General features: G+C 37.7%; 1 protein-coding gene across 1 annotated transcript; it reads left to right on the top strand.

Annotated features, from left to right (window-relative positions):
• The first annotated feature begins 1,740 nt into the window (after nt 1-1,740).
• On the top strand, nt 1,741-18,148 carry LOC118749432 (neural-cadherin). The gene is made up of 4 exons (XM_036484235.1): nt 1,741-1,806; nt 1,971-3,294; nt 15,483-17,784; nt 17,951-18,148. Exons 1-4 carry the CDS (start codon nt 1,741-1,743, stop codon nt 18,123-18,125), a joined length of 3,867 nt encoding a protein of 1,288 aa, XP_036340128.1. The 3' UTR covers nt 18,126-18,148.
• The last annotated feature ends 2,770 nt before the right edge of the window (nt 18,149-20,918 follow it).

Below are 20,918 nucleotides of genomic sequence, written 5' to 3'. Positions count from 1 at the left end.
ATTTTATATATTAAAAATTTGTTTCTATCATTTAAATACTGCATGTGCCGGCATTTGATCCTGGAACACCCAGAATTTATAGCCGGCATCTCTACCTACTCGGCTACGGCAGTCAAAATCTTTTTTGCTTTTGAATTGATATTTTCCATATGTGACAATGAAATAAGTTCCCCTCTTGTGGAAATCGTAGAGCTTTTTATTTTATAAATATCGACACAGAATGCGATGGGAGCTTTTACTTGATACAAATCTTGATACAATTTCCTTTACAAATAATTTATCAAGAAGACACAGAATTGGGCGGTAAGAATGCCTCACCAGGGTGCGGACAATAACTGGCTTTTAGCTTCAGGCGCTCAACGGTTAGGTAGTATATCAAGCAACATTGATGGGCCTCCAACAAGTACTGCTAAAAGTCTTATAAGCAACCTAGACATAATTTTATATTCTTCCAGCGAAAGCGAAGGCTCGGATGTAGAATCTGGAAACATTAAAAAATTTGAAATTAAAGCTCTATTGAAGGCCTGTCTTAAACAAAAACGAGCTCATCTCGGTGAAAATCCTCTCGGTTGGTGGAAAACTAAACTAAAATACGAAAAATTTGCAGATCTGGCGCGCAAATATTTGAGCGCTCCACCCGCCAGCGTTCCAAGTGAGCCGGCCTTATATACGAGCTTCTAAGAAATCACCTCATTGGAGAAAAGGCAGCCAAATTCCTGTTTTGAAATATAATATGCCCCTTTTGAACTTTGACTACATACTACATTAAAACACTGTATAGGTTAAGCACTCGTTCAATGTTCTAATTATTTACAAAATTTTTAATCAATAAAAACGATGCCTAAGTTGATTATAGTTTTTTTAATGTTATTCCTAACATTCGCTTTCGCGAATGTGAAAAATATGACATTCGAAACATCCCTAATATGTATTTGTTATGATCCTAAAATAAATTCCCTAATGAAATATGATGAAATTTCACAATAACAAAAAGGAAATGTTTGTACATGCAGCAGTGTATTTATAGCATTCATTTAAGCGCTTGGTGTAAGTAGTCGCGCCTAAACAAATGCAAAACTACATTTTTCCAGTAATTACTGGAGCATCAATAAAAAGATTGGTAAACAAACTTGCATTTAAGCATAAAATAAGAAAGGTAAATATTTTTGGTAATGCGGCGTTGTATTTATTTACTAAAAAATATCTCAGTAATATCGTCATCAATCTCTATTAATTTCGGTAGACGCGTTGCTTTCGGCGAAAATTTTAACTGCATTTAAAAAAACGAAATCCCGGCTTTAAAACAAACATAAACACATGATGCTACACGATAAGGTACTTTAAAGTTCAATGTCAAAGTTGCGATGTTTCTAAAAAATGCAAAAACTAAAATTTTTTAGTAGGTACTGCAGTTTAATTACTAACAATTGGTTAAAAATTGCATTTAAGCATAAAATAAGATAATTACAAATTGTTGTCTGAAGCTTTAAACAAATTAAAAATTTTTTAACTATGTAGTATAAAGCACTAGAAAGGGATTTGTGAATTTTATTTAAAAATATGCCTTACTGCTGATGTTAGCTGCACAAAATACTTTAATCTTTAAAGTCCGATAATGCAAAGTCGGTTGTTAAACTTTGTATTATACATACATAGGTTTTTATACGCAAATCACTAATCACGCTTTTGTCGTAGAATGACATTGCAGCTCGTAACAAAGAAATATGACTTTATGAACAAATGCCTGTAACAAAAAGCGGGTTTCCGTCCATACCAAATGTGTGCGCTTCTTTTATACCTGCTCAAGTGCGTTTTTTTACCCAAGGCTGTCTCACCTTGTTCATAAGGAACCTGAACGAAATTTGCATTATATTTAAATACATACCTACATATCTACATACAAATATACTTTCCAGTAAACATATGAATACTAATTTATATTTTTCCCTTTCCCTTCTCCAAACGCACAGCCTTTGGATCGTGATCAACCAAACGGACGACCGCAATGGCGCTTTACAGTTTTCGCTCAGGACGAAGGTGGCGAGGGACTAGTGGGCTATGCTGACGTACAAGTTAATTTGAAGGACATCAACGATAACGCCCCAAACTTTCCCCAAGGCGTCTACTTTGGCAACGTCACCGAGAACGGCACTGCTGGCATGGTGGTGATGACAATGACAGCTGTAGACTATGATGATCCGAATGAAGGATCAAATGCGAAACTTGTATATTCCATTGAGAAGAATGTGATTGAAGAGGAAACTGGTTCACCGATATTTGAAATAGAACCAGACACAGGCGTCATCAAGACTGCCGTATGCTGTTTGGATCGTGAGCGCACACCGGACTATTCAATACAAGTAGTAGCGATGGATGGCGGGGGGTTAAAGGGCACGGGGACGGCTTCAATACGTGTAAAAGATATCAACGATATGCCGCCGCAGTTTACGAAAGACGAGTGGTTCACCGAAGTTGATGAAACGGATGGCACGTCTTTGCCCGAGATGCCTATACTCACAGTAACTGTGCACGATGAGGATGAAACAAACAAATTTCAATACAAAGTTATCGACAACAGTGGTTATGGCGCCGATAAGTTTACAATGGTGCGCAACAATGATGGCACAGGTTCGCTGAAAATCGTGCAACCTCTGGATTACGAAGACCAACTACAGAGCAATGGCTTCCGCTTCCGCATACAAGTCAATGATAAGGGTGAAGACAACGACAACGACAAATACCATGTAGCCTACTCATGGGTTGTGGTAAAATTGCGCGACATCAACGACAATAAACCGCACTTTGAACGTGCCAATGTAGAAGTATCCGTATTTGAAGACACCAAAGTCGGCACAGAGCTGGAGAAATTTAAGGCCACCGACCCCGATCAGGGTGGCAAGAGTAAAGTCTCATACTCGATCGATCGTTCCTCAGATCGGCAGCGGCAATTTGCCATCAATCAAAATGGTTCTGTGACAATACAACGGTCGCTAGATCGCGAAGTAGTGCCGCGACACCAAGTTAAAATATTAGCAATTGATGACGGTTCACCACCAAAAACGGCTACAGCCACTCTTACGGTGATTGTGCAGGATATAAACGATAATGCACCGAAATTCTTGAAGGACTACCGGCCGGTATTGCCAGAGCATGTGCCCCCAAGGAAAGTGGTCGAAATATTGGCTACAGACGATGATGATCGCTCGAAAAGTAATGGGCCACCATTCCAATTTAGGTTGGACCCCAGTGCCGATGATATTATAAGGGCATCTTTCAAAGTGGAACAGGACCAAAGTGAGTGAAGTGTTTTTATTTAGCTAAAAATACAATTTTTTGTTAGGTTGTTTAGTCAGTCAGTCCATCAGTGCCTATTTTAATGCCTTCTTCCTTCCTTTTTATTGGGGTAAGTCAGATAATTTCCTAAAATGTAAAAAAACTATATCTTGCTAAAGTTATCACAGAGACTAGAATTTTTAATGCTGTAAATCAATTGTGTATCGTATGTGCTTCAGATTCTCTGACAACACAAAGTAAATGGAAGAAGCCATGGCGCAATAAACAAGTGAAGTAATAAAACAGCTGTCCCGCTTTATTTTCTGACATTCGACTGCCTTATAGTCAAAATTTATAAGCAAATTGTCAAACAAGGCAGTGCCAAAATATTTCTCCTCGTTCTAGTTACTTCACCAATGTATAATAGCACGCCAAAATTGAACTTAACTTTTTAAACAGGTGTCTACCCTCTTCAAAAACCTTATGTTAGCTAGAGGTATAAGCGATCCGTGTTCCAAATTTCATCTTAAGAGATGTCTGGCATGGTGTCGCGACATGTCTGTGCTTCATTTCATCAAATTTCCAAGACGCTGCTAAAAAAGTTGTAATTTAAAAAAATAAATCTGACATATATGACTTTTCGAATAGGTGGCAACCATTATCGAAATTATTTCCAAACTAGAGCTTTCTTAAGAGTATTTCATTTGACACCAGGTATGCCAACTCATTTTATTTTTCTCGCCGTTGGTCTCCACGAAATTCCCCGATTTTCGGTGAAATTCCCCGCACTGGCATAATTCGATAAAAAAAACTTGAATTTTTTAATTCAATTGCTTGAATTTTTACGAATGTACTTACTATATTTAATTGTTAAATTTTTTCACTAATTTCTTATAAAGCTATATCTTATTGTATAACAGACGACATATGTACATATAAATCAAAAATTAAAACTTTGGACAAAACTCACAAAAATATAACAAATTCAAAAAAAACATTGCATACAAATTTTCAACTTTTTACTCGGAATTTATAGAAGTAAATTTTTAATTTAAGTATAATAATGCGCACGTTTCGAGTGGCAAAAATTTACCGTTGGTTTTTGATAATTTTTTTTTATGCTGGAGTTTACGCACTTCCTTCCACTCGGCTCACTTGAATTTAAATACAGATTGAGATTAGACATATATATGTATGTATATATTATTATTATTTATTATTATTTAATGTTAAATAGCTAATGAAAATATCATAATTTCATATATAATAAATGAATAAATAATTGCATTATTTAATATGTATATCTATACATATAATAAAATTGTAACAGGCCGATGTCTGTACATTATAGATATTAAAGAAACACTAATATGGAGGGTCTTTGTTAGAGCAATAGAAGCCAAATCAACCATTTCTAGAATTTTTGTCTGTCTGTCGTCTGTATGTATGTTTGTACGCGTATCACTCCAAAACGAATACAGGGAATTGAATGCGGTTGAATTGCTAGAGGTCTAACTTAAAACATAGAAAGAAAAAAGTTTGAAAGTTGCCACCTGTTCGAAAATTGCAGGTTAAGTAAATTGATAAGAAAATGTGAATATTGCAATATGGCCGTCAAAAGAAAGAGGATTAAGAAGCCTTACAGTCGAAAATATCTTTTGAGGGTTGCCAGCTGTTTGAAAATTTTAATTTAATTTAATTTATAGGTCAAATTGAATATTGCAATATGGGTATCAAACTGAAGAGGTCTACGAAATTTTACTGCCGAAAGTATTTTTTAGGAGGGTTGCCAGCTGTTTGAAAAATTTTATTGAATTAAATTTATAAAATAAATGAAATCTACATCTGTACTTATAATAAAATTGTAGCAGGCCGATGTCTGTACCTGATAGATATTAAAGAAAAATGAATGTGTAGGGTCTTTATTAGAGCTACAGAAGCCAAATAAACGCTTTTTAGAATTTACGTCTGTCTGTCTGTCTGTATATTTGTGCGCGCATAACTCGAAAACTAATGCATGAAATCGAATTAAGTTTTCACCTATGTATCGCTAGAGGTCTAACTTACAATATAGAAGAAAAAATTAGAGAGTTGCCACCTGTTTGAAAATTTCAGTTTAAGTAAATTGATACGCCACCTGTTTTAAAACTTTTATTTAGTTGAATTGATAACATAAATAAATAAATATTTTTAGGGGATCTGCCACCTGTTTGAAAAATTTTGTTCATTTAAATTGGTAAAATAAATGAAATATTGCAATACGGATATTACACTAAAAAGGTTTAGGAAGCTTACTTTCGAAAATATTTTTGAAGCGGATTGCCACCTATTTGAAAAATTTAATTCAGTTAAATTGATAAGATAACCTAAATGTTGCCATATGGGTATCAAACGAAGGTATTTGAGAATAATAAAATTGTAACAGGCCGATATCTGTGCATAATAGATATTAATGAAAAATTAATAGGGGGTTTATTAGAGGGCCATTCCATTGTGACTGCCGGGACATTTTACTCGAGAATGTGATCAATTGTGAACTATTTCTAAGTCATCGGAACGTACACAACAGCGAAAGATTTTTTTTTAACACCAAATCAAACGATTTCTTAGTTCTATGTAGCTATCATTTGAATGAATGTGACTGGTGGGACACTGAAAATAACTCTATTTGACCTTTGTGCACTCAGAGATGAATTGTAGCCAAAAAAACACTTAGTTTTCACAAACGATTTTTTTTGTGTTATGAAATATGAATTATACGCTTTGGTTTTCATTAAAATTTAGGCTTATATAATCTTCATAGAAATATTAAAAAATATTTAAATTTGTAACTGGTGGGACATGTCCTTGTGATTGGTGTAAAATAATTATGCATGAAATAGAAGTTTCCATAGACAAAAATTACAATTTCTTTTTACTTTTTTAATATTTTTCAACAGATTAATGAAATGTTGTCATTGAAAAGGAGTTTACCACTGAAATAGAGATAATTAGGGCATTTAAACATTTATGTCGTTTTCCTGTTTACAAGAAATGACCCTAGATCAACAAAAGCAAAATCAACAATTTTTAGAATTTTGGTCTGCCTGTCTGTCTGTATAGCAACATGTTTGTAAGCGCATCGCGCAAAAACTTCTGTATAGAATTAAAGGCAGTTTTTACCAATGTACATATTGTTGGAATCTAACTGAAAATATAAAATCCTTTTTTTTTCAGTTTATCATCGATATCTATTCCTAGGAGTTTGGATGTATTAACTTTTTCCAGTGCTTTGTTGTTTATATCTAGAGTTAGCGCCGCACTGTTCTAAAAATTTCGACTTGATATAACCACAAATTTAGTTTTATTTACATTCAATCCATGTGTTCAATGATAACCAATCGCACTTCTTTGGAACTATTGTGTGGGACGTTTTTCGCTAAAAAAAATCAAAACTTTTTGTCGTTTCTGCCAAAAAAATTTAGAAATCTGAGAAGTCACGTTTTTACAATTTCATATCGTTTTCTGTACATTGTATTTCACTAAACTAATAAACGGCTACAACAATTTGGTTCATATTTGGAACATATGCCAGCACCTTGAAAATAAATATTCCGACCAAAAATTTACTCGGTATGTGGCGCAGGGGTCGGGATATTCCAAAAATTCTTATACAAACTAAAACGTAAAAAAACAATTTATCCCTAAAAGTCCATAAAGCTAATCTCTGGAACCGCTTATGTTAACGTCCTGAAATTCGACTACATATCGTCGCTACCATGTAAAACTATCGACTGTACTTTTCAGGAGAGCAAAGAAACTGTTGTAAAATGTTTTTGTCATTAGAAAAAGTGTGGGATTCGACACTCTGCTTCTAAGAAGACTAGAATTTCGACGATTTGCCAACTTGCGTATCATTCTAAACGCATACGCAAGGTATCCTAAATGAAGAAGCATTCTTGCATATCCGATAGTTTGTTATCAATACCGTACTTATGGCGAAAAGTCGTAAATATTTGAAAAGCTGCATCTATATGCATTTACGTAAACGGGCAAGTATCATTCGATTTGGAGCCATTTTCTCCTAGATTTATAAATCCCCCTAAGTTATTGTAACTTTGTTTTTAATTTTTGGTGAAGGTAAAAATTGTGAAAATTTTTAAGATTTTTTTTTAAATTCTGCACAAAGTTTAGAGCTTTGATTTTTACGAGTTTCGTTATAGACAGTCCTATCCTCATACCTATATACATACATAAAATGCTAGCTGTTTCCGATGTTCGGACTACTTATTTCCAAAATTCCAAGGAAAGCAACTTCCTCGAAAACATTGGGAAAACTTCAGACTTCTACCGCGCAAAAATTTAACATTGAAAATGATGGCTTCATGAGATATTGTGCCAGACTCACCTCTTCTCCCATAGAGGGATTCACAGATTTGGCCCTCGAAATAAAAGAAAAAACTATTGACAATCTCTGGGCACGGTTACAAGCCGCATATGACTCAGTTTTTTTAAAGGATGATGAAGACCTTCCAGATAATTTTTTGGCGTTGGCAGAAGGCAAGTATCAATTTAGTATTGATACTTATGAAACGACTAAAGCGAAGATCTTAGTTCAACTCAAATTGATCCGAGCTATAAGTCCCCCAAGCTCTCACTCCCGAGAAGCACAGAATTCACACATAGAGGAAAATCCTCACATGCATCTGCATCTCCCGCCATGTGATACAGAGATTTTCCACGGTGGTTATGAAGAATGGCAATCTTTCCGAGATATGTTTACAGCCGTCTACATAAACCACCCCCAATTATCATCCGCTCAGAAATTATACCACCTCCGGTATAAAACAAAAGGGCAAGCCGGTCAAATCGTCAAGCAGTTCCCTCTTAGCGACGTGAATTTTGATCTGGCATGGCAAGCATTAAGCGAACGTTAGACAATAAACGCATATTAGTGGATAACCAAATCCAAGTTTCACGAAGAAAATAGTGAACAGATCATTAATCTCCAAAGCAAAATAAAAACATGTCTGTCCATTTTAAATGCCCACAAGGTTTTGACAGACAGTTGGGACCCCATCCTCGTACACATTTGCGTATCCAAATTGCCCAGAGAAACCCGGACATTTTGGGAGCAATCACTGCCCTCCAAAAAAGACCTTCCCTCATGGTCTCAAATGGACGAATTCCTAACGTCCAGATTTCAAGTGTTAGAAAGGGTAGAAATGAAATTCCCAAAACACGTAACCAAGACTTCTGCTCTAATAAAATCCCACAGTAAAATAACAGCTTTTCATACAAATTCCAATGCGGTGTTTTCCTGTTATTTATGCGACACCCCACATCCGATGAGAGATGCCCCATATTTAAAAAATTCTCAACACTAAAGCGCATAAACTTTGTTGAAACGCATACATTTTGTTCCAACTGCCTTGCTTTCAATCATAGGTTGGCAAAATGCAACTCACAATTTGCATGTGTGTATTGTCAGAAAAGACATAACTCCCTACTGCATGTACACACATCCAGAGGTCATTCTCAAAATGCTGGTATAAAAGAAAATCTTAAGAAATCGATCAACCCCGATCGACAAATAAAAGAAAGCTGTCGTCATAGCCAAAAGACCTAGCCCCACAAAATAAAGAGCAAGTGATCCCTTATGATCACCACCCAACCAATACGCAAACTCAAAAAATAATAGCGCAACACAGCATAGCGCACACGATCACCAAAGATTGCCCCCAAGAGTTATCAAGCCACAAGTCGGATAAGCAACCCACCTGCTCAAATTCCGCGCATGTTAATTCGCTCCGAATTGCCAATGAAAGTGAAGTTCTCCTCCCAACTGCAATAGTGACAATAGAGCACCGAGGAGAACAGTTTCAACTCAGAGCATTGCTAGACCAAGGGTCCCAACGAACCTTTATTTCGTCAGCAGCTCAAAAGAGGTTGAAGCTCCCAACCGAAGGATTTACAATTGGTGGATGTAACTTAAAACGCACTAAGAACGCATGTGCACTAAATATATCTCCCCGCAAGGCAAAGTGGAAGATAACTACAAAAGCTGTCATACTCAAGCAATTAACGGAGCACTTAGCGACTTCCCACGTAAGTCCTGAATTTATCAAAGAGTTCAATGCCCATGAACTAGCTGACCCCCATTTCAGCAAACCAGCACCCATAGATCTGGTCATTGGAAGCGACATACTCCCACAAATTCTCCAACCCGGAGCCCGAAAAATACAAGATAATGTAATAGCGCAAGAAACAATATTTGGTTGGGTGGTAAGCGGTTCCGCCGCAGAACTATGAAAATAGAGCGCAATAAATAAGACCTTAACGCTAGCTAGCTAGCCCATGAGCACAAACAAAACGCAAAACTTTAAAACCAAAGAGCAATAAATTAAACCCCTCTCCTTCAAAACCATAAGCACACTACAAAAATACAGAAATATTTATATTTATACGCCCAACACCAAGAATATTAAAATGCATATAGAGCACGCCCTCTGCATAATCGTTCGCTTTCTTCCTTTTCAAGACGACATCTCAAGGAAAGGCCATAATTGGAAACGACTGCAACACGAAGCCTAATGTTAGCGCCACATTCTAAAATAATATGATACGCAAATGCATACAGCCGTAGCGCCAAACCGCCACACACTCAATATTATGGCGCAGAATACACTGCAGACCGCACTATTCAGCACGCCCTTGCAAGGGCGCACCTAACACCTTCTCTGCTTTTCAACTTTCTTGGTACTGCAAAAAGAAAGTGGAGAAAGGTAAAACATTCCAAATTCAACAGTCAACGCGCGCACACGGGAAAACGGCCACCACAGAATCATATCCCGGACGTAATTAACCTATATATTTGCATTCGTATATATGTACTTAAACATAATTTAATTGTCCAATAAAACATTTATAACGTTTTAACCAGAACGCGAGTGTTTTCACTTACTTAAGACGAACGCGAAAAACCTCTTCGCGTTGCCACACAGTTTAATGTTAAAGGCAAGCAATGTCTGGGCCTTGCGACGTCTACTGCCATGTAAAGGATCGCAAATTCGGTGTTGGATTTGTGATGGGAGAGAGGCTCCGTCGCCGAGTACTGTCGTTCACCCCGGTAGACGAGCGTGTAGCCATAATCCGCATCAAAGCAAGATTCTTCAACATCTCGCTCATCTACGCCCATGCCCGGACGGAAGAGAAGGATGAGGCATCCAAGGATCTCTTCTATGAGCGCTTGGAGCGCACGTACGAGCGCTGCCCCCGTCATGATATCAAAATCGTGCTTGGCGACTTCATTGCCAGGGTGGGCAAGGAAGGGATCTTTGGAACCACCGTCGGAAAATTCAGCCTCCACGACGAAACGTCCGACAACGGATTGAGGCAGATCGACTTCGCCGGGGCCCGAAACATGGTGGTATGCAGTACTAGGTTCAAGCATAAAAAGATCCATTAAGCTACGTGGCTGTCTCCGGATCGAAAAACGAGAAACCAAATCGATCATGTTGTGATAGAAGGGAAGGCACGCTTCCAGTGTTTTAGACGTACGCACACTTCGAGGCCCAAACATCGACTCGGACCACTATCTTGTTGCAGCCAAGATACGCACCCGCCTCTGTGCAGCAAAAAATGTGCGTCCAAATATGCAAGGAAAGCTTTACGTCGAAAAGCTGCAATCACAACAGATAGCCAGCGCTTTCGCTACTCGACTTTCACACCTGCTCATTAAGTACCGCCGCCGAAGAAGTGATCGGATTTCAGCGAGCCCGAAAGAACAACTGGTTCGATGAGGGGTGTCAGGACAGGAAGAATGCCCGAAAATTTTACAATAGAGTTAGGCGACTTACGGAAGGTTTCAAGACCGGGGCGTACTCCTGTAAGCACAATAATAGCGACCTAGTAACTGATGTCCAGAGCATACTTAAATTATGGAGGGAACACTTTTCCGCCCTTCTAAATGGTAGCAGCATGGAAACTTGTGGAGAAGAAGAACCCGAGCCCGCAGTCGATGATGACGGAGTCGACGTTCCACCGCCTGACTATGACGAGGTACGTATAGCAATAACGCGGCTGAAAAACAACAAAGCTGCTGGAGCTGACAGCCTGACAGCTGAGCTATCTAAGTACGGCGGCGAGGAGTTGATAAGGTGCATGCATCAACTCTTGGTCAGAATATGGTCAGATGAACGCATGCCCGACCACTGGAATTTAAGTGCGCTCTGCTCAATCCACAAAAACGGTGACCCCGCCGTTCGCGCCAACTACCGCGGGATCAGCCTTCTAAGCATAGGTTACAAGGTCTTATCGAGCGTATTGTGTGAAAGACTGAAGCCTACCGTCAATGAACTGATTGGGCTTTATCAGTTTGGCTTTAGACCTGGCAAATCCACCATAGACCAGGCATTCACAATACGCCAAATCTTGGAAAAGACCCGCGAGAAAAGGATCGACACTCACCACCTATTTGTCGACTTTAAAGCCGCCTTTAACAGCACTAAAAGGAGTTGCCTATACGCCGCTATGTCCGAATTTGGCATCCCCTCAAAACTCATACGGCTGTGTAAAATTACGTTGAGCAATACCACCAGCTCCGTCAGAATTGGGAAAGACCTCTCCGAGCCGTTCGCCACAAAACGGGGTTTCAGACAGGGTGACTCCCTTTTATGTGACTTCTTTAATCTGATGTTGGAGAAGATAATAAGAGCTGCAGAACTGAACCGCTCAGGAACAATTTACTACAAGAGCGTGCAATTGCTGGCTTATGCCGATGACATCGACATCATCGGTAACAAAAACCGTGAAGTCTGTTCTGCCTTTTCCAAGTTGGATAGGGAAGCAAAGCGAATGGGTCTGGTGGTAAGCGAGGACAAGACGAAGTATCTCCTGTCATCAAACAAACAGTCAGCACATTCGCGCCTTGGCACCCGCGTCACTGTTGACAGTTACAATTTCGAGAAAGTAGAGAATTCCGTTTACTTGGGAACCAGCATTGGAGCATTGAAATCCAACGCAGAATCGCTCTTGCCAACAAGTGCTACTTTGGACTTAGTAGGCAATTCAGGAGTAAAGTCCTCTCTCGACGTACGAAAACCACGATCTATAATTCACTCATCATGCCCGTGCTGATATATGGCGCAGAAGCATGGACAAAGACAACATCCGATGAGGCGGCTCTTAGAGTGTTTGAGAGAAAGATTTGCGGCGAGTACCACAGACGATGGAACGATGAACTGTATGAGCTTTACAACGACATGGACATAGTGCAGCGAATTAAAATACAGCGGGTCCGCTGGCTTGGCCATGTCGTTCGAATGGACACCGCCGCACAGTGAGACAACGCCGGCATTAAATACAAGGAGTCATTGTAGAGCTCTGAAATTTTGCACAGGTTATTTTTGAGACAATTCCAGTTTTAAAAAAAAAAATTAAGAAAATTCGCCCACTTTTACGCCCACCTGCCATACAGTCGAAATTAGTAAAATGCCGTATTGTCCGTAATACTTTAGGTATAACTTTCAATTTTGGTATACTTGAATGTTATATAGTTACAAACATTATTTGAAATAAAAATTGAACTTTGGCCCACTTTTAACCCCATCACCCATACTTCCAATTTGTTATCTTCATTGTCTAAACGCTTTGTCGATAGCGACATGATTTTTTTGAATGCGTCGGCGACATCATGAATTTGTACGAGTTTGACACAAAAGAAGAGGAAGAACCTAATCTGTCGCTGGAAAAATAGAAATAGATCTAATCTGGCCAGAACCATCTACATAAGAGTACGTGTTAAAATAATTTGACAGCTATGGTCCATAGCTCGTCGTTTTCATTGTGTTCGGGCTATTAATGTTGTGGCACAAAAGGGGTCCCCACAGTTTATGTCGACTTTGAACGGCGATTTTGTTTTACTGGGAAGCTGGTTATGTTTTGAGTTTTATTTTTTGCTCGGAAAATAATCGTTACGTTTTAAGTTTTATTTTTTGCTCGGAAAATAATGGTTACGTTTTAAGTTTTATTTTTTGCTCGGAAAATAATCGTTACGTTTTAAGTTTTATTTTTTGCTCGGAAAATAATCGTTATTTCTTGAGTTTTATTTTTTGCTCAGAAAATGAAACTTAATTTTTGCGTATGCGTATGCGCATGCGTGAATAGACAGGGGCGGCTGCATTGAACCTTTAACGCCACTGTGGAGTGGGTAATGAAAATACAGATACCAGGGCAGAAACAAAGAGAACCACATTTCTAAAAAAAAGTGCAAAAAAGAGCATACGCATACGCAAAATTTAAGTTTTATTTTCTGAGCAAAAAATAAAACTCAAGAAAAAACGGTTATTTTCCGAGCAAAAAATAAAACTTATAACGTAACGATTATTTTCCGAGCAAAACATAAAACTTAAAACGTAACCATTATTTTCCGAGCAAAAAATAAAACTTAAAACGTAACGATTATTTTCCGAGCAAAAAATAAAACTTAAAACGTAACCATTATTTTCCGAGCAAAAAATAAAACTTAAAACGTAACGATTATTTTCCGAGCAAAAAATAAAACTTAAAACGTAACCATTATTTTCCGAGCAAAAAATAAAACTTAAAACGTAACGATTATTTTCCGAGCAAAAAATAAAACTTAAAACGTAACCATTATTTTCCGAGCAAAAAATAAAACTTAAAACGTAACGATTATTTTCCGAGCAAAAAATAAAACTCAGTTAATAACGATTAAAAAGTGATTTTTATAATAAAACTTATAACCGTTACGGTCCCTGGTTTAAACAAATCACGATTGCGGGATTTGCAGTCGTATTTCAAGTTTAATTTGAAATTTTAAACTATGTTCACATTACAGCATAAATGGTTTTGTTTCGATCAAATTACTTCACATTTTCTTTCATATTTTCTATATATATGTGATTAGCATGTGTACGTATGAGTAAGTAGTTTCCCAACAAGCATTTCAGTAAACGTTTTTAAAAATAACTTAAATTAAGTTTGCTATAATAAGCGTTAAATAAGCATTTTTAATATTAAGCTTATTAAAAGTTTTTTCAAAAAAACAAAAAAAAATAAAAAAATAAAAAAATAAATAAAACCAATGCGGTAAAACAAGAAAATCCAATCCAGGACCCGCTGCGCTAGTCGGTGGAGCATTCGAGCCTTCAAATGATGAGTTCCCCTTATCCTTTCTTAGTTTAACATTCAATTAAAAATGTATTAAATTTTTTTCAGAAAAGTTCATCAATGAGAATGGCGGCGATAAAGCGCAATATATAGCTGCATCGATGTCCCTTTTCCAATTTGCCAATAACCGCAAGTAATTGAAAGCACGCAACAAGATGTAATAATTAACTTTTTTATGCTTAATTTGTATGTGTTATTGTGAATTCGTATGCTAAAATGTCGATTTCCTATTTATATTTTCGCGACTGTAGATGAGTCCGCGGAAAATTCGCATTTCGTTTAGTTTCTAGATGTTAAGCAATCTATGTATGAGGTTTTAATGAAATATCTTTAAATAAAGGGTTATAAAAATGTTTATAAAAAGCTTTCTTTTGAAAATTTTTAGTAAGTTTATAGTGATACGCTTATATAAAACTTTTTTTGAACCTTTATTATAAGTTTACACTTTTACGCTTATAAAAAGCTTTCTTTTGAACATTTATTACAAGTTTATATTTCTACGCTTATAACCAATGTTCCTTTTCGATTATATTACGCTTACTTTCAAGCGTTTTATAAACAAAAAATCAACGTTTTGTAAGCTTAATGTTTATAATTGAAAACTTAAAAAAAACTTTCTTAAAGTTTATTTTGCTTGTTGGGTTGTACTTGATTTCAAAAAACAAAGGGTTGCATACCTCTAGGCATTTTTTTCAAATTTGCTCAACAGTGGGGGCTGAAATAAATGATATATAATTTTTTTCTTCATTTGGTTCTTGTTTTATAGTAGATTATATCATCTCTATTTAATTTATTGACAAATTTTACAAAGTGAAATTACTCAGGATGATTTGCCTATAAATTACAAATGAGCCGTTAATTATGATAAAGTGAAAATGTAATAAAAAACATTAAATATTCCATAAACTTTCCGATATTTTACTGACTGAACTTTTATAATTTTAGCGGAGCCTCCCTTTTATGACTTTCGAAATAAAAGTTTAAATACTTTTTCACAATATCTAATTTCTTCTCTACATTTTCCCTTTTTTCCACAGAGGGCGCTAATGGCGATGGCATGGCTGTTATTTCCTCTCTCCGCTCCTTCGATCGTGAGCAACAAAAGGAGTACATGATCCCCATTGTTATTAAGGACCATGGCTCACCGGCGATGACCGGCACTAGCACACTCACTGTCGTCATCGGCGATGTCAACGACAATAAAATGCAACCAGGATCTAAAGACATTTTCGTGTATAACTATCAAGGTCAGTCTCCAGACACGCCGATTGGCCGCGTGTACGTTTATGACCTAGACGATTGGGATTTGCCTGATAAGAAATTCTACTGGGAGTCTCAAGAACATCCTCGTTTCAAGTTAGATGAAGACTCTGGCATGGTAACAATGCGAGCTGGTACGCGCGAAGGACGTTATCACTTGCGCTTCAAGGTTTACGATCGCAAACACACCCAAACTGATGTGCCAGCAAATATATCGGTAACAGTGCGTGAAATCTCTCATGAAGCTGTAATCAACTCAGGCTCTATACGTGTTGCCGGCATTACTGATGAAGACTTCATACGCGTCTGGAACTATCGCACACAGAGCTTGAGTCGCTCTAAATTGGATCGTTTCCGTGACAAGCTGGCCGACTTGCTGAACGCAGATCGCGAGAACGTGGATATTTTCAGTGTGCAACTCAAGCGCCGCCATCCACCACTTACCGATATACGCTTTTCGGCGCATGGCTCTCCCTACTACAAGCCAGTGCGTCTCAACGGTATTGTTCTGATGAATCGCGAGGAAATCGAAAAGGATGTGGGCTTTAATATCACAATGGTTGGCATTGATGAATGCTTATACGAAAACCAGATGTCTGAGGGTTCCTGTACGAACACGTTGGACATCAGCTCGTTGCCGTATATGGTTAACGCGAATAAGACTGCCTTGGTGGGTGTGCGCGTAGACACTTTGGCTGAGTGTACTTGTGGCGCACGAAACTTTTCAAAACCAGAATCTTGTCGTAACACACCTTGCTACAATGGTGGACGCTGTGTGGACACGCGCTTTGGCCCGCACTGCTCGTGCCCAGCGGGTTACAATGGTCCACGCTGTCAGCAGACTACGCGCAGCTTCCGCGGAAATGGTTGGGCTTGGTACCCATCGTTGGAGATGTGCGACGAGTCACATTTGAGTTTGGAGTTTATCACACGCAAACCTGATGGCCTTTTCATTTACAATGGTCCCATTGTGCCTCCGGAGCGCGAGGAAATGATCATCACTGATTACATTGCACTTGAGCTGGAACGTGGCTACCCGCGTTTGCTTATAGACTTCGGCTCAGGTACTTTGGAATTGCGTGTTAAAACTAAAAAGTCTCTGGATGATGGAGAATGGCATCGTATTGATGTCTTTTGGGATACGGAAAATGTGCGTATGGTTATAGATTTTTGTAAGTCTGCGGATATTAGTGAAATGGAAGATGGCACACCACCGGAGTTTGATGACATGTCCTGCCAGGCGCGTGGGCAAATACCACCGTTCAATGAATATCTGAATGTAAATGGTCCACTGCAGGTAGGTGGCATATACCGTGACCTCTTTGACCCCTCGCTCTACTTCTGGCATTATGCGCCCAACGCAAAAGCCTTTGATGGCTGCATACGTAATTTAGTATTCAATTCTAAACTCTATGACTTGGCGCATCCTGGACTTTCACGCAACAGCGTCACAGGTTGCCAACAAACGGAAGAAGTTTGCTCACAGTCGGAGCAAACGGCACGCTGTTGGGAACATGGCAACTGTGTTGGCTCGCTTTCAGAAGCACGCTGCCAATGCCGACCCGGATGGACTGGTCCTGCTTGTAACATACCCACCATACCTACCACCTTCAAGCAACAGAGCTACGTTAAATATGCGCTCAGCTTTGAACCGGATCGTTTTAGCACGCAAATTCAATTGCGTTTCCGTACGCGCGAGCAACACGGGGAACTGTTTCGCGTTTCAGACCAACATAACCGCGAATATGGAATTTTAGAAATTAAGGACGCACGTCTACACTTCCGCTACAATCTCAATTCGCTGCGTACGGAGGAGAAAGATTTATGGTTGAACGCGGTCGTGGTAGATGATGGTCAGTGGCATGTTGTGCGTATTAATCGTTATGGCTCTGCAGCGACACTGGAGTTGGATGGTGGCGAAGGACGTCGCTACAACGAGACGTTTGAATTTGCTGGGCACCAGTGGCTATTGGTTGACAAACAAGAGGGTGTTTATGCTGGCGGAAAAGCTGAATATACGGGCGTGCGAACGTTCGAAGTGTATGCGGACTACCAAAAGAGCTGCCTGGATGATATCAGGTGAGTGTACGGCGAAAAACGAAGTGTTCTTGATGAATGCTGCCACATATGTACATGTGTGCTGGTGTGCGTTAAGAAGTTTGCTAAGCCGCGGGCCATTATTTGCATGGCTTTCTAACTCATGTCGAACTCATTTTGATTTGTGGGTGTATTTGAATCTTTTTAGGCTGGAGGGCAAGCATTTGCCTTTACCACCGGCTATGAATGGTACGCAATGGGGTCAAGCCACTATGGCACGGAATCTTGAAAAGAATTGCCCTTCCAATAAACCTTGCTCGAATGTCATATGTCCGGAACCGTTCGAATGTGTGGACCTATGGAACGAATATGAATGCACGTAAGTAGTGCACTAGTTTAATTTACTATGCAATTGGCACGCAAGCACATTAATTTTTATTTCTTTTTCCATTTTGTGTTTTCATAACATCTTTGAATACTTCATTCCTAATTCATCACCCAATACTACAAATGACAAACACGATATTGGGCACGTTCAGAAGGCGCAACAGCTCAGCAACTGTTGCGATTGCACCTTCTGAACGCGTTGTTTTGTACTTCTGATCAACTGAACAGTTGCGTGTTAGATGATCGTAATATTTTTCTGATCATTTGAGACAACGTGTTGTGTGTTTTGAATTTGACAGCTAATGTATCAAGCCGTTCAGAAGACGCATTACGATCATTGATTTTTTTAGCAACGGTTGCGCTCAACTTCTGCACCTACTGAACCTACCCATTGAAACCAAATTTTATAAAACTATATTCAAAAGAGAAAAGACTTTGTTGTTATTATTTTCGTATTTTTTTTACTTTTTCACCAATCTTCATGCGTTTTTAGCACTTGACACTTGTCGAACACAGCAAATTTTTTATATGAACTCATGGTGATATAATAAACAGGTGAAGTAAGAAAATAGCTTTCTCGCTTTATTTTCTTAAAGGCATATTTTACAAATAAGGTAGTGTCAAATCTTTATTCTCGCTCTTATTACTTCACCTGGTCAAAAGTGATACAAATACACAATTGTTACGTCAAACAGATTTTCTGCAACTCTTACGTAGTTTTTGTAGAAAAACTAACACATTAAATTTATAAAACTAAAAACAAAATTTAAAATGGTCAACAATGCAAAATATGTGGGCTCCTGAAGACAATTTTTTTAAGCAGTTTTGTCTGGTCAAATAACTTTTTGTTCAAAATCTAAAACTGGATTCATTTTACGTTCGAAATTTTCACCCGGGTGGGTCCAAATAAGTGACGTAAGTTATTTTGCCAAAAGATCACATAAAGCATAGTAAATAAAAAATCGTAAAGTATCATAAAATATTTGTGTATGTTCTTCAAATTTCCATATTCTTATAATTAAAATGGTAACATTTTTTTCGGTGACTTGTATTGTCATTAAAAGGCGTTTTTTAATCAAGTCAGTCTACATAAAAAAATCATCTAGTTAAACTTTTATTATGAAAAGTACTTGGAAGATCTGGAATCGATCGAGATCGGCGCATACGAGGTGACAGACTTTTATCTGAAAACCACTGACATGTGTTTAACTACCGTTTTACTTAGGCCAATTTTTCAGTGCTAGTTTAAACCAAGATTGAGTAAACTGCGTTTATATTTAACATTGGGCTGTCATTTGATTGGCTAACTTTAGCTTGTGTATATCAACTTTTCGCTAGACGAATGTAGTACTACAGTAATGTCCTTTAAAAAATGCATCCTTAAACATCCTTGAAATTTCATAACGAAATATTTTAAAAAAATTTACATATGTTAAAAGTATATATAGTATATTTTGCTCTGCTGTTTTTGTGCTTAAGTGCGCGTTTAAGATACCTATCCAAAAATGTGCATCAGCGGCATTATTTTTAACATTTATAAGAAAATTGTTCCGATAGATGCATTCGACATACCTACACATTAGCGATACCTGTCTTAAAAATTTGCAAATATTATCAATTATCAAAGAAAGTATTACGTTTACCTGCACTGGCTCTACACTTACCCTAATTTTTCAAGGTTTTATTTATTTTGTTCATCTCGCAAAATAACGAAAGCGGCTATCATTTTATGTAGTTATACAGATAATTAGATACCATTCGGAAAAAATTTCGCTTGCAGTAATTCCTTCGTGGTACCTACATTATTTGGTTTCATAGGGATTCGGATACCTTCCTCCTTGAAGTAGTAAAGACAATTCGCTTAAGTGCTTTTTTCGGTTAAGCGCACAAGTTTTTCAGGCAAAGAAGGATGGACAGCTAAGCAAAATATACTGTAGATATGTATGTATGATAGGGCGCAGGGGTGCAACCAGAAATATATTTTGGGAGGGGTTTATACTTCTAAAGATATATCACCAGAAAATACTGAAAATTCGCTGCAGATAATTTGCTCTTTAAAATACATTTATGCAAGTTTTATGTACAGTATGTAATAAATAAATAAATTAACTTTTTAATGTTTCATAATTTGCAAAGAACGAAAACATTTTTAACCTACTTCAAAAAAAGGGGAGGTTATCAATTCGTCGGAATATTTTTTCTCTTTTATGGATGCTACCGCATAACTTTGGACTACGTGAACCGATTTCAATAATTGTTTTTTTTTTTTTTATCGGAAAGATTATTTGGTTTAGATCCGATCATTGGATCATGAAAAAATTACCGGCACTCCTAAATTTGTATATATTTTTGCTTAAAAAATAACTTGTTTAATGAAAGTTTCTAAAAACAAGATGCGCTGAACTTCCAAAAGTAGTAAAAAATGTTAAAAGAGTTTTAATTTTGATTTGCCTCGATTTCTTGTTTATGAAAGTTTGAAACCCCTTGTATGCGCTAATGTTAGGGCGGAGTAATTTGTTCGGAACCACATTTTCTAAGAAAGTGTATAGAAAATCCAAATTCTAGTATTAATCAGTGTTGCCACAAAAAAATTACCAAATTCCTCAAACACAAACGAAGAATTCTCAAAAACCGAACAAATTACTCAAAATTTTCTTATTACAGATATGAGTATTGTGTACTGCATACTATTTACAGGTTCTAACAAAGTATCACCGTTATTTTTTATGCCTTGGTTTGTATATAATATTGCTGCAACTATGTCAGTGATCAGTCTGGTCCTCAAGTCA

The sequence above is a fragment of the Rhagoletis pomonella genome, unplaced genomic scaffold (genome assembly GCF_013731165.1).
Source record: "Rhagoletis pomonella isolate Grant_MI unplaced genomic scaffold, Rhpom_1.0 Rhpom_scaffold_00016, whole genome shotgun sequence".
In the NCBI taxonomy this organism is placed as follows: Eukaryota; Metazoa; Arthropoda; class Insecta; order Diptera; family Tephritidae; genus Rhagoletis; species Rhagoletis pomonella.
Note: the sequence above shows the minus strand (reverse complement) of the source record. Positions and strands in the feature narration are given on the sequence as shown.

Bases quoted from the DNA above. Each gene is read 5' to 3' on its own strand.
- LOC118749432 (XM_036484235.1), top strand. From the start codon at position 1,741: ATGCCTGTAACAAAAAGCGGGTTTCCGTCCATACCAAATGTGTGCGCT. The intron at 1,807-1,970 runs GTGCGTTTTTTT...CCAAACGCACAG, and splicing joins CTTCTTTTATACCTGCTCAA to CCTTTGGATCGTGATCAACC. The intron at 3,295-15,482 runs GTGAGTGAAGTG...TTTTTTCCACAG, and splicing joins CAAAGTGGAACAGGACCAAA to AGGGCGCTAATGGCGATGGC.